The sequence below is a fragment of the Lissotriton vulgaris genome, chromosome 10, assembly GCF_964263255.1.
Source record: "Lissotriton vulgaris chromosome 10, aLisVul1.2, whole genome shotgun sequence".
NCBI classification, from domain to species: domain Eukaryota; kingdom Metazoa; phylum Chordata; class Amphibia; order Caudata; family Salamandridae; genus Lissotriton; species Lissotriton vulgaris.
In genome coordinates this window covers 458,809,572-458,823,306 of record NC_141698.1, presented here as the reverse complement: position 1 = coordinate 458,823,306, position 13,735 = coordinate 458,809,572, and the positions used below count along the sequence as shown (strand labels likewise).

Genomic DNA, 13,735 nt, shown 5'->3' with positions numbered 1-13,735 from the left:
GCAACCACACTGGTGTACAAACATGGCAAAATACACATTACCAAATCGAATAGGTCTTGTATTTGCGAGACCTATTCGCTTTCGCAATGCTTATTTTCTAACCTTCTTCACCGCATCTGCGAAGGTAGCAGTCCCTTCGAAGCGGAAAAGTCAGCGAGCGCGAACGATTGGAGTGAGGGCAGAGGTCAGCCGCCAGTCCCCACGTCCTGTTATAGGTTGGTGTATGTTTGCTGAGGGAGTGTCACGCGGCAGTGTGGTGCCCAGACTGAGTGAGTGTGCCTCAGAGTCCATTCCTCCCCCTGCAGAGGGTTGGGCCTGGCCGAGAGGCATGGCGCAATCAGAACCTTGTCATGGGTGAGGTCGAGCAGGGTAGGGCAGCTCAGGGCCGGGCTTGGCATTGGGCCAATGTCTCATCCAGCAAGCGCAGCCAATGGCAGCATTTCCATCAGCCCGTGTGTCAGGTGCTTCAGACTACGTTTGTGTTCACACCGATACCGAACGACCGCGGGACGGGTGCAAGGCAGTGAGATTGGCACTGCTTCACCATCATCGAAGAAGAACAAATGCCAAGCACTGGGAGTATTTTTCTAACATCACACCGACCCCCAGAAGATCCGAGGTGGCACGGGAAAAGATAGACACCCCGGCATCTTCTCTCAAGAACCCTCGGGACTCGAGCTGGCGTTGGAACAGCAGACTGCCACCGGAGCACCGGGTCTGAAGAGCCACCGGGGCCAGGGGCTGAGACTGCCACCGGAGCACCGGGTCTGAAGAGCCACCGGTGCCAGGGGCTGAGCCAAACACCGGAGCGCCGGCCCAGAACAGCACACGGTGCCAGGGGCTGAGACTGGCACTGCAGCTCCCAAAGTGAAGCAGCAAAGCGCAGGGGAATACAACTGGATTTGAAACACTATCAGTGGAGAGCCGCAGAACACAGGGGCTGAGACTGGCAGCATTGTTTCTGAAGAATCGGAGGTGCCAGGCGCTGCAATTCCAGATGTGAACCACTGCATGTGCCAGAGCACAAGACAAGCGACGGTTTTGCAAGGACGCCCTGCATAGCTCCCAAGTTTCTCCAAAGGCCATTGATCGGCCTGATTGTGTATCTCAGACAGGGGGTGGGCCTCATCCTGGCATCAGGGCACGCTCTGGAGGCGCGATTGAGTGGCTGATTCAGAGGCTGGGGCTCACCTCTAAGCATACATCCTGCCCGGCCTGCCTCTAGGCACTATGGGGTTTGCCTGGCGGTCTCTGATTGCCCCGGTGAGCATTGCCCGTTTCTTCCAGATCTTCCTGACCTGCACAGCTTTTAGCCTGGTGGCGAGTGTCAATGGCTACTATGGCCCGTATGGTGTCTGGTGCATGTTCACCTGGTGCTTCTGCTTCATTGTGTCTGTGCTGATTGTGGTGCTGGAGATGACCGAGGTAGGCCCTCGTCTTCCACTGTCCTGGGAGGACTTCACCTCAGCCTTCGCCATGCTGGCCACCCTGATGATCTTCACCACTTCCATCATGTACCCCTCGGTCTTCCTGACAGGCCCCTGCTCTGGCCACTCGTGTGCCTGCATGGGCTCTGCCACTGCCATGTCCATCCTGTGTTTCATAGCCTATGCGGTGGAGGTGGGCCTCACCAGGGCCAAGCCCGGAGAGATCAGCGGCTTCCTGTCCACCGTGCCCGGCCTGCTGAAGGTCTTTGAGGCTTATGTGGCCTGCCTCATCTTCTCCCTGCTCGACAACGGCCAGCTGTACAGGGCCAACAGTGGGCGGCAATGGTGCATGGCGGTGTTCTGTATCTGCTTCATCCTCACTGTGCTGATCATCGTGTTGACCATCGGGCGCCTGCTTACCAGCCTCCCCCTGCCATTTGACAAGCTCCTGATTGGCTACAACATCCTGGCTGTACTGATGTACATATCTGCAGCCATTGTCTGGCCCATCTTCTGCTTCAAGGATAACCCCAGACCCCCTAACTGTGACAACTACAAGTGCTTATGGAACAGCCTTCTGGGAGCCACCTTCCTCACCTACATCAACCTTGTGGCGTACATTGTTGATTTGGTGTACTCTACTCGCATGGTCTTCTTCACCACCCAGGCCTAGCTGGACGACTCCCGCCAAGAACACCTTCAAGAGCCTCCGCCTGAGCTTCCTTGTTGATCCAGCTCCAGGCCACACTGGTCCCGGCTGCGTCACCAAACACAGACCGTGTGCCTCTGTCTTCCTACAATGTGCCCGTGGACCTCTGCCCTCTGGACCCTTAGTGCATCCTCCCCCATGTGAGGCAGCTCCCCTGTGCACCTATGTGAGACTGCCTGCTGGTGTTACTGTGTGCTTGAAACAAGGGCTAGTTATAGGACACTGGCAGCCTAGGCAGCCCTCCATGGCACCGCCAGCAGAGGGTAGCTGGGGGATCCCAGAGCCAGCAGATGTGCCCCCATGCAGTGGAAGAGGGTGAAGACAAAATGGTATGGTGGCGAAATTCCAGGCACCTGCCTACTGTGTGTGGTTGCTTCACAAATTCTTTGAATATTTTCAATATTGATTTCAAAGGTATGCCATGGGGGAGCATACTGTGCCGGTGAGTGACTGCCCCATGGCCTGGTTTGTGTGAGGGAGTATGTCTTTTTCTATGGTTGGATGCTACAGCTACCAGATTTGCATGTGTGGATGCTTATTGGTTGTCGGTGCCCCATGTTAAGCATTAGAGTAACTTGCCCCTAAGTTTCTGTGTCTGACTTTTCTGTGTATGCATGTTCTGCGATATGGTTGCGCCACTTGCGTGTGACTGACTCTGGACGCCTGTGTGAAGTTTTACCACTGTCCCTAGCCGGGAGCAGGCGGCCTACTCTTCGACATAGCGCTGTGTCACTGCTCCACGATGTTTTTCTCAATGTGTTCGTGTTTTATAAAATTACTATAATTTAATGTTGCCATTATACATACGTATCAACGTTCATGGCCTCTAAGCGCTATAATCAACACATGTTTCCCACTAGACATTTTGCCGACCTCGGAGAGATGAAGGGCTGAGTTAGACTTGTCGTGATTTGATGTGATCCGGCCGATGTGCAGGGTGACAGCGCTATATGTCTGTGTGCCAAGGCTACATCTTGATGTGCCTACTGTCTTCCAGTATTTTTATGAGTGATCCTTGTTGTCTGTGCAGTTGGTGACCGCACCCAGTGTGTCTGCTCCTCGGTGTGCCCGGCTAAGACACCCTCACAGCCATGCCTCTGAAGGGGGAGCACAGGAGCAGATGGGCACGGGACTACTTCGCGGCCCCATCAGGGGAATACGTAGGAGAAGGGGGAAAGAGTCAGTGCCACGCAGAGAAAGGTATTATACGTGCCAGCAGATACTTGGATTGTTGCAAGGTGGCTCCCAGCCATACACCATGGACGCCAAGCTCATCAGGCCGGGGAGTCCGGCCATTGAGGCGGTGTAATGGCTTCAGTATGATGTATATCTTTTTTTTCACAAAACTTTATTCGACAGTGGTGTCATAAAAGCACATAGTACAATACAGTCAACAATTTATAAATTAGCTAAAAAAAAATTAAAATACAATTAAACCATTCTTTACCCATCGAATAAGTAATCACACACACATAAAAACTCTGAGTATAAAATGTAGGCAATGAATTCATTCTTCAGCCCCTAAAATATTACACACTTTATAGACCTAAAGTGACAAGTAGCGCAGATAGATGGCCAGAGCGTTGTGCAGACATATACCCCGAGGAGTTAAAGCAAAAAGAAGGAAACCACAAAGAAAAGTAGTATTCACTCCTCTGAACCAGGTGCAATGTGCTCAACCTGATTCGCCAAGCCCACCCCAAGAACTTTGCAACAGCTCGGGAAATTGGATGTTCAGGATCAGAGCACTATATTCTCAAAGCAATTGCGTGCCTTCTGATTCCCATCACTCTACAAATAGGCTTTAACCAGATTTTACGTGGCACAGTGTACAGCGGGCAGAAGAAGAATATGATGTATATCATGTTTGGTTGCATCTGGATGCAGTTCTAGTTCAGGGGGTGTTTCACCTTTTCATCATTTTGAAGGTGGGCACCAGCACCGGGTACTGTTAGCCGAGGTCATCAGTCTAAAGACCCAGTACTTTACATTTATAATCTGTGTGCTGGTTGCTTAGAAGTCAGTAGCGTTTTCACAATAGTTGCCACACTACATTAGCTTTCAAAGTATTTTTACATGTCCTGCCAATGGCTTTTTCCAGATCACTGTTATTTTCAGGGGGTCCATGTAAGGTAGTAAGCACACGCAGGACTTTCAAGTGGGCCGGGTCTCAGAACCCAAGTGATTAAAAACGGGCATTGAAACGGGTCTATGTGTAAAAAAAATGATATAAAAAGAAACACAGACAGTGGTGGCATATATGCCAGCAGACCCCATTCAGGCGTCAGACTCCCGATTTTACACGCTAACATTTTTCTTTTTGGTTTATGTCTTCCGACTGAAATTGCCTGTGTTTCAGTAGAGAACAATAGGAGAAATACATCCGGTTTTCTTAAACAGACATTGTCGCACGCCACCAGGGTCAAAGCCGGCCCTGAGTGTCTCCAAATGTTTTCCCGAGGTTTCATTGCTTGACTGCTATCTATCACATCGCCCCTCAGTGAGAGTTCTATGTGATGTTTCCGTATCTTATTTGTTCATAAAATGACTGGCACCGCCGCACCCGAAACTCCCTTCAGCGCACCCTTCAGCAGCAGAAGGGGTGGGCGGGGCTCGGTACAAGAGTCAAAGTACGGGTCAAACACTCCACAGCCCGGGGCACACCGAAACCACGCCTGGCTGGCTGCCCAGTGGCCCGCAGCATTGTGGGCGGGGCCGCCACGCTCCGTAACGTACCCTGACGTGACCTCTCAGTGACTGGACTCGAGTTTTCGTCGATGCATGGGTGGCCTGAAGCATCACAGTGGTAATTTAGGGTGCTATTCGTGTGTGTGTTTTTGTGAGGGGGTAGGAGAGGGTTAACAGAGAGTCAGTGGTGTGTTCTTATGTGGTTGCGCCACTAAGTGTTGGCTGTTATTTATCACACACTGCCACTGCGCGGGTGGCACGGGGTATGTGGTGGTGCACAGCTGTGTGGAGGGTATAGGTGCAGTCCTGTCGGATTCTGCCGAAATGAAATGTTTTTGATAAAAGCACATAAAGCACAGATTTTTTAAAAAAACTTTTGAAGTCAATTGTTTTCTTTTGAAATAAGTGTATGTATTTTGGGGGGCATTTTTACATTTACTTTGAGTATTGCAGGAACAGCAAAAAAGAAGGCTCGCTGGCCTCGCCAATAAAGAACAACAAAATATTCATATCGCTTGCACTTGAGCGCTGGTTTATTGACGTATATTGTGCATAAATTATTAGATCATTCAGCAGATCTTGCATTATGAGGCAAATATGGCAGAGCCATAATTTTAGAGTAAACATTTGCAAACTAGGATATTTTGCCATTCATGTTTGAACTGCTGTTGTGGAAAAAGGGGGTAGTGCTGATGACAGTAACTCCATGGCTCGGAGACGCCCACGCCCTTGTTATCTTTGGATGAGAGCCATCCCAGCTAACAATCTCTCCCATCCTTTACAGGGTGAAAAGGTGACAAGTTTGTGGGGGTTCCCCAACTTCGAAGGCAAACCACACCTCGAAATATCCACTTCCCATCTTTTGAGAGTGATATATTCCTGCAGGTTTCTCCGCATTTGTGAAGGAATATTGGCACTTGTAAATGGACTTACACCAAGCACGAATCCCTTTTTAAATCCTGGTAGGCTTCAAAACGGTGCAGTCGATCGAGAACTTATGTTTACTGCAGAATTTACCTTTGTGACTCAGCCCTGTTATGCTTATCCCAGGGTCACACAATTGTAGTTAAATGGAGATGCTGAGATTAGAATGCAGGTCTCTCCGAGGCTACCAAAGCAGCAGGTTACCTAAAAGAATAGGCTTCCTCTTAAGCAATGTATGAAATTCACAACCCACTGAGTATTTTAGGATCCAATGAGGCTTTCTTGCTTTATATAACACTTTACAGTGTCACAGATACTGATGTGTGAAAGTTTCTGCACCATTTGGTAGTTTTAAGAGAGGGGAACGTTATACCAGTCTGATATTAGTAGCTGCAAAAAAAGAAAATCTAGAGTCATCCCAAAAGCTTGTTGCTCACTTTGTTGCAGGCAAAGGTTAGTGGGTTTTCTTAAAGGCACTCATGGGACATATACACCAAAATAATAGGATACGCCTGACAATTCATTGATGTGAGAAAAAAAAGCGGTACTTTTGACAGTTGCATCCTCTATAATAGTGAGCTTGTAAAACCATCGGAGCTGATGTAAGTAAAGGTTTCAGCAGTTAGTTTAATTGCACAAAATGCACAAAATTCTTTGTATGTGAGACTCGAGAAATGAACTCTCATTCCTCTCACATGGACCGATTACGAGTTGAGCCTTCATTTTGTTCCACCTGAAAAACTGTTTGCAGAAGACATAGAACTGTGGACAAAATCTTCAGATTTGAGAATACAAAATGGCATTGTACTATGCACTAAAGCTCTTTGGTGAGTTGGAAAAACCTTTCCATCTCGCAAATGGGGATTTGTGATTTGCAATGCTATGTATCACTGGTCTTCGACTGCAGTCTTGGTCTCAAGGCATTGAAAGGTTACTCACATACCAAGGCGCATGGTAACTGATTTGTAAAAAATAAGTTGTCCCTATTACACAGTTCCCCTTTAGGGAAATCATGTCAGGCAGCCTCAGGAGGAGCAGGCTGTGGACCACTGCCTTCTCCCCCAACGATGTGTTCTCAAGCAATAACTATTTTAAAGAAATAAAAATAAATGAAAATGCAGAATCTGCCCCTTAAACGAAAATGGGCTACTTATAAAATAAACTGGCTTCCCATTTGGGAAAGTAAATGAAAAGACGGTGGCCACCATCACGGCACCAGCAACTGACGTATATTGTGCATAAATTATTAGAGCATCAGGTCCACTGTTAATACGTTTCCACCATGGTATTACATTTTAAATTCCGGGTAATGTGTTTCTCCAGACCAATCACTATAAAACTATACGGTCTACTAGTATGGTTGTCATGTGACTCCTACACCTTGTAGTCCTTAGTCTTATGTAACATTTTCTATACAGTGATTTACACACATATTGATTGTCTCTAATGTGTGTGATGTAAAGTGCTCTGACACTCTACAATGGTATGAGTGGCACTGTAAATCTAAATAAATGCATCAGAGAGAGTGGTTATGGAAAATGGGGGGCACAGTTAAAGGGTGGTAGTGAGGGAATCCATGGCAGAGGTGGTCATTGGGGGGCACTAACAAACATTAATGCACAGGACACCACCAGTGCTGTGGCTGGCCCTACCCTTGAGGCCAGTCTGCCTCACCCATAGGTACCTCAATTGGCCTTGTTTCAGCAGTAGTAGCTGCAACTCACCAGGGATTGTCAATGCAGGATTTGCACGCACACCAAACTAAGTTTGCAAACTTACAGTCACCCGGCTTCATTCACAAGTACTTTTAACATGTGGGGCCTGCTGTGGGGCCACTGGGATTAATTATGCAGCAAAGGATGACAACATTATGCCGTATTGTTGACTAAATTACGCATTAAAAAAAGGCTGCAGCGTAATGCAGTATATTTTCAGATATTTTATTATTTTGACATGTGTACACATGCTAACAGTCTCTGGAAAGATTTTGCCTTATTTGTACCAGTGTAACATACAAAGGCAGCAGTGAGAAAGGTGACAGTCAACCTTTACAATAGGCCATCCACTCCGCAGCGACACAAGTCACATTTTATATTAACTTTTGATATGTTTGAGCTACAAACAAATTATTAGTTTAAATGGTCAGATCATTCAGCAGATCTTGCATTATGAGGCAAATATGGCAGAGCCATAATTTTAGAGTAAACATTTGCAAACTAGGATATTTTGCCATTCATGTTTGAACTGCTGTTGTGGAAAAAGGGGGTAGTGCTGATGACAGTAACTCCATGGCTCGGAGACAAATGGCTTGTGTTTCCACATTTTATCGTATTTGGTACATTCTGTGATTAGAAGCATATCCCAATTTGTGAATATATTTTAATGTCAATAACTCATTATAACCTTAAATAATCATGTGTATCCATTGGTTGATTAAACTGGGCAGTGAAATGCCAAACAAATACAAAAAATTGGGATGTCTGCTCATTCCTGCCACACCTCTGGCTCCACCCACAGATCCAATCCTTGGGTTATTCCCGCCCTTTGATTCTCCACCCACTGTTCCCCTACTTTTTTCCCCCTCTTCGACCACTGTGTAAGACTCAGCATCCCTGGACCTGTGATGTGCCGCCGCTGCGGGCTCCGCATGTGCCACACATTTACGGTGCCAGGCTTCCGCATAAGGGAGCTGCCCATTATTGTATCCCTAAAAGTGGGCACGTTGTCAGTTTGACATTGACTACACATAGAGGGACTCTAAGTTTCTTTAAAAAAATATAGCTGACATTTGGACCTATACATTTTTTTTTATAAATGTATTGATTGTGTGTGATAAATTTAGCAATGCCCGGGGAATTCTAGTAAAGGGAGCGCCCATTGGCGAATCACAAGCGTGTGTGATTGCTGAATTATTTTTACTAACTTTGAAGTTGTGCTTTAACTTTGGATACAAGTTATCATTAATTCTAGCACCAAGAAGCCAATATTGGTAAATATGTGTGCTACAAATAATCCCTAACATACACTGTGCATACAATATATTTAATCTGGTGCTTTAATCTTAGGCTGTTTTAAAGTAATCTGATAAAAATCGAATCGTGCTGAAGACAGCCTTGATTGGTGTTGGATCGAGGACCCGGAAGTCTGCACACCTAGCACACAGAGATAAAGCACCTTGTCAGAAAGTTTAGCGTTTTCCCTACAGGTGGTGTTTGTTGGCCTGTGGCAGGGTCAGTCACATGTCCTGAATTCCTGGCATTTAATTGAGTCTATCCCAGTTCTGCACCCCAGTGTTTCTTGTGCCCCACCTGGCACACATCATGTCGGAGGATGTTGATGATGTTAACATTTTGCCACCCCCCCCTGGAAAAATGTCTGCGGACGCCCACGCCCTTGTTATCTTTGGATGAGAGCCATCCCAGCTAACAATCTCTCCCATCCTTTACAGGGTGAAAAGGTGACAAGTTTGTGGGGGTTCCCCAACTTCGAAGGCAAACCACACCTCGAAATATCCACTTCCCATCTTTTGAGAGTGATATATTCCTGCAGGTTTCTCCGCACTTGTGAAGGAATATTGGCACTTGTAAATGGACTTACACCAAGCACGAATCCCTTTTTAAATCCTGGTAGGCTTCAAAACGGTGCAGTCGATCGAGAACTTATGTTTACTGCAGAATTTACCTTTGTGACTCAGCCCTGTTATGCTTATCCCAGGGTCACACAATTGTAGTTAAATGGAGATGCTGAGATTAGAATGCAGGTCTCTCCGAGGCTACCAAAGCAGCAGGTTACCTAAAAGAATAGGCTTCCTCTTAAGCAATGTATGAAATTCACAACCCACTGAGTATTTTAGGATCCAATGAGGCTTTCTTGCTTTATATAACACTTTACAGTGTCACAGATACTGATGTGTGAAAGTTTCTGCACCATTTGGTAGTTTTAAGAGAGGGGAACGTTATACCAGTCTGATATTAGTAGCTGCAAAAAAAGAAAATCTAGAGTCATCCCAAAAGCTTGTTGCTCACTTTGTTGCAGGCAAAGGTTAGTGGGTTTTCTTAAAGGCACTCATGGGACATATACACCAAAATAATAGGATACGCCTGACAATTCATTGATGTGAGAAAAAAAAGCGGTACTTTTGACAGTTGCATCCTCTATAATAGTGAGCTTGTAAAACCATCGGAGCTGATGTAAGTAAAGGTTTCAGCAGTTAGTTTAATTGCACAAAATGCACAAAATTCTTTGTATGTGAGACTCGAGAAATGAACTCTCATTCCTCTCACATGGACCGATTACGAGTTGAGCCTTCATTTTGTTCCACCTGAAAAACTGTTTGCAGAAGACATAGAACTGTGGACAAAATCTTCAGATTTGAGAATACAAAATGGCATTGTACTATGCACTAAAGCTCTTTGGTGAGTTGGAAAAACCTTTCCATCTCGCAAAAGGGGATTTGTGATTTGCAATGCTATGTATCACTGGTCTTCGACTGCAGTCTTGGTCTCAAGGCATTGAAAGGTTACTCACATACCAAGGCGCATGGTAACTGATTTGTAAAAAAATAAGTTGTCCCTATTACACAGTTCCCCTTTAGGGAAATCATGTCAGGCAGCCTCAGGAGGAGCAGGCTGTGGACCACTGCCTTCTCCCCCAACGATGTGTTCTCAAGCAATAACTATTTTAAAGAAATAAAAATAAATGAAAATGCAGAATCTGCCCCTTAAACGAAAATGGGCTACTTATAAAATAAACTGGCTTCCCATTTGGGAAAGTAAATGAAAAGATGGTGGCCACCATCACGGCACCAGCAACTATTTGCAGGTGTCACAAAATGCTACTTGCCTAATAATATTCATTATGCAAGTCATTTTGCGGCGCAGTGCGCGTGCGCAATGTGCAATGCTGAGCTCACATTGAAAGCTGCATACCCATTGCTGAGCCTGGTTTGTGAAAATCAGGGCCTGTACATGGTGCTTTTCTTGCTGCACCCGCAATTAGGAAGAGTGATATAACCCACACTCGGACCCACTAGCCAAATGCAGGCCCAGTGATGGGGGGAACCATGCAGACAGTGGTGCAGTGAATAACTACCCCATACTTCGTTCATTTCCCATTAGGATAGGGGTGGGTAATGAAATATGTTCAGAGTTTACCTAACGTTTACCCGAATTTGCATATTATTCGTTTTTTTATAATAACCACGATCATTGATGATGATGCATATCATTTGAAGGCATGTAATGTATAATAAATAATGATACATTTATAAAATACCATCCATTATTACAGTACAAAGGTCACATTCGAGTTTATTACAAAATTGCCATTAGAAAAACTCTTTTCACTGTGTCACAGATTAAAAGTAACAACAGCTTTACACAGGAAAACAACTCTCCTTATAATAAGGGGGCTTCTTCAATGTGGTTTTACTGTACTACACAAATTTAACCCCTTGCATTCTCATTTAGTTTAATAACATTGGTTAAAAGAAATACACAATGTATTAAAATTAAATAAACTATATATGCAGACGTGAAGAGTATATTACGCTACTTATTACCATTTTTGGGGAAGGGAAGGTACATCATGACTTACTAGAGGCTTCATGAATATGAAGCCTTAACAGACACATATTCAATAATGGTGATAAATAACATATCCCACTCTGCACATCTGCAAATATACTATGTGTTATTTTACGAGCAATACTGTCAAAATAGCAACATTTTTCTCAGATATTGAATGGCAGACAATTCTTTCGTGGCTAGAAAATCAATGTGGCTGGCAAAACACCCTCTCTGTGAATCTCATTTAGTTTACTGTATTGCACAGCCCGAATTTTATTTCACTAATGCTCTTCCTGATGATGACAAAGAACACTGGGCAAAACCCTAAAACAATCCTGATTGGTCCTATTTCATGCCCTTCGTCGCAAGTTAAGGCAGCGCTTGGTGCAAACATCTTTTACCACCGTATTATGAAAGCAGATTTTCAGAGGCGGTAACGTGTGGCAAGAATAATTGTGCATACTTGTTTTGTTGCATTGTGTTTGGGTGGTGTCCTCCATTGATTTTCAGCTGTGTTTTGTGCTCCATTATTGCATTGTGTTACTTTTGTGTTGTACTGTAGTAGCTCTGTTATGCTTTTGTTGTGTTATTTTGCTTTGTGTTATCCAGACGTGCAGACGTGAAGAGTATATTAAGCTACTTATTACCATTGTTGGGGAAGGGAAGGTACATCATGACTTACTAGAGGCTTCATGAATATGAAGCCTCAACAGCCACTCACTCAATAATGGTAATAAAGAACATATCACACTCTGCACATCTGCAAATATACTATGTGTTATTTTACAAGCAATACTGTCAAAATAGCAAAATTTTCCTCTACCACTCTACCGCCCTCACTCTACCACTCTACCGCCCTCACTCTACCACTCTACCGCCCTCACTCTACCGCCCTCACTCTACCACTCTACCGCCCTCACTCTACCACTCTACCGCCCTCACTCTACCACTCTACCACCCTCATTCTACCACTCTACCTCCCTCACGACCTCACTCTACTGCCCACACTCTACCACTCTACCGCCCTCACTCTACCACTCTCACACCCTCAATCTACCACCCCTACTCTACCGCCCTCACTCTACCACTCTACCCTCCTCACTCTACCGCCCTCACTCTACCGCCCTCACTCTACCACTCTACCGCCCTCACTCTATCGCCCTCACTCACTCTATCGCCCTCACTCACTATATCGCCCTCACTTACTCTATCGCCCTCACTCACTCTATCGTCCTCACTCACTCTATCGCCCTCACCCTATCTATTTATCGCCCTCCCTCACTCTATCTATCTATCTATCGGCCTGCGTCACTCTGTCTATCTCCCTCCCTCACTCTATCTATTTATCGCCCTACCTCACTCTATCTGTCTATCTAGCGCCCTCCCTCACTCTATCGCCCTCCCTCTATCTATCTATCACCCTCCCTCTATCGCCCTCCCTTTATCTATCGCCCTCCCTCTATCTATCGCACTCACTCTATCTATCGAAGCACCACAGCCTCCCTCAGCACCACCACAGCATCACTCAGGGGCACAACAACATCACTATGCGCTACCACAGCATCACTGAACGCCACAGCATCACTCATCACCACCACATCACTCAGCGCCACCACAGCATCAATCTGTGCAACCATTCAACAACAACTGGTTCAAATATGTTCTCTCAATGTTTCAAGCTTTATTACAAATGTCACAAAAAGATGTTAATATTTCACCTCTGTTCTTGTATTTTCGTCACAATAAAATACACTGAACAAAATCTTCACAAAAGTTATTTACAAAAATGTATGCTATTGCCATTATAAATTACAATAACTTTTATTTAAGTATTAATTATTTAAACAAATTAAAAGCCATTGTATTTTGTAATATCAATACATCTAAGTCACGTAAATACAACACATATTGCATTTCAAATGCTATAGGTGTCACATTTGCGAAAGTTAAAACTATTGGAATGGTAAATGACAAAGCTATTAATTTAGCTATTTTCAAAACCAACACATAAATACAAAATTTTTCATTAACAATACCAAGAGCTCAAACTTTCCTTATGCGAGACCTATTGCATTGCAAATGCTTGTTCATCTATTGCCCCAGGGGAGGTCCCTTTTCCTCCACTTTTGAAAAGGATCACGCCCTATTTAATTCTAGTATCTTTAGTTAAAAACGAGGTGTTTGTCATTTTTTCCTTGCTGCAGGGTGTGACTACAGGTCTCCTCCCCCCGGGCACGACCAAGATGCACTAATAAGGCATCTAAAATGTATGTAAGGTTTCCTCTTGGTGTTTGTTTATTGTGTCATTAACTATGCAGCCACCAATTGTATTTAGGAGGTTTCTCCTGCCACAACACGCAGTTATAGTCATTGTTGGACCGAGCATGTTTTTTACACACTGTGTGACCACTTAATGTATT

General features: G+C 45.0%; 1 protein-coding gene across 1 annotated transcript; it reads left to right on the top strand.

Annotated features, from left to right (window-relative positions):
* Positions 1 to 426: 426 nt before the first annotated feature.
* Positions 427 to 5,333, top strand: LOC147685406 (myeloid-associated differentiation marker-like protein 2). The gene has a single exon (XM_086941324.1). The coding sequence runs from the start codon at positions 1,231 to 1,233 to the stop codon at positions 2,098 to 2,100; it is 870 nt and encodes a 289-aa protein (XP_086797450.1). The 5' UTR covers positions 427 to 1,230; the 3' UTR covers positions 2,101 to 5,333.
* The last annotated feature ends 8,402 nt before the right edge of the window (positions 5,334 to 13,735 follow it).

What these genes read in the sequence shown, in the direction of transcription:
- LOC147685406 (XM_086941324.1), top strand. Translation starts at nt 1,231, where the DNA reads ATGGGGTTTGCCTGGCGGTCTCTGATTGCCCCGGTGAGCATTGCCCGT.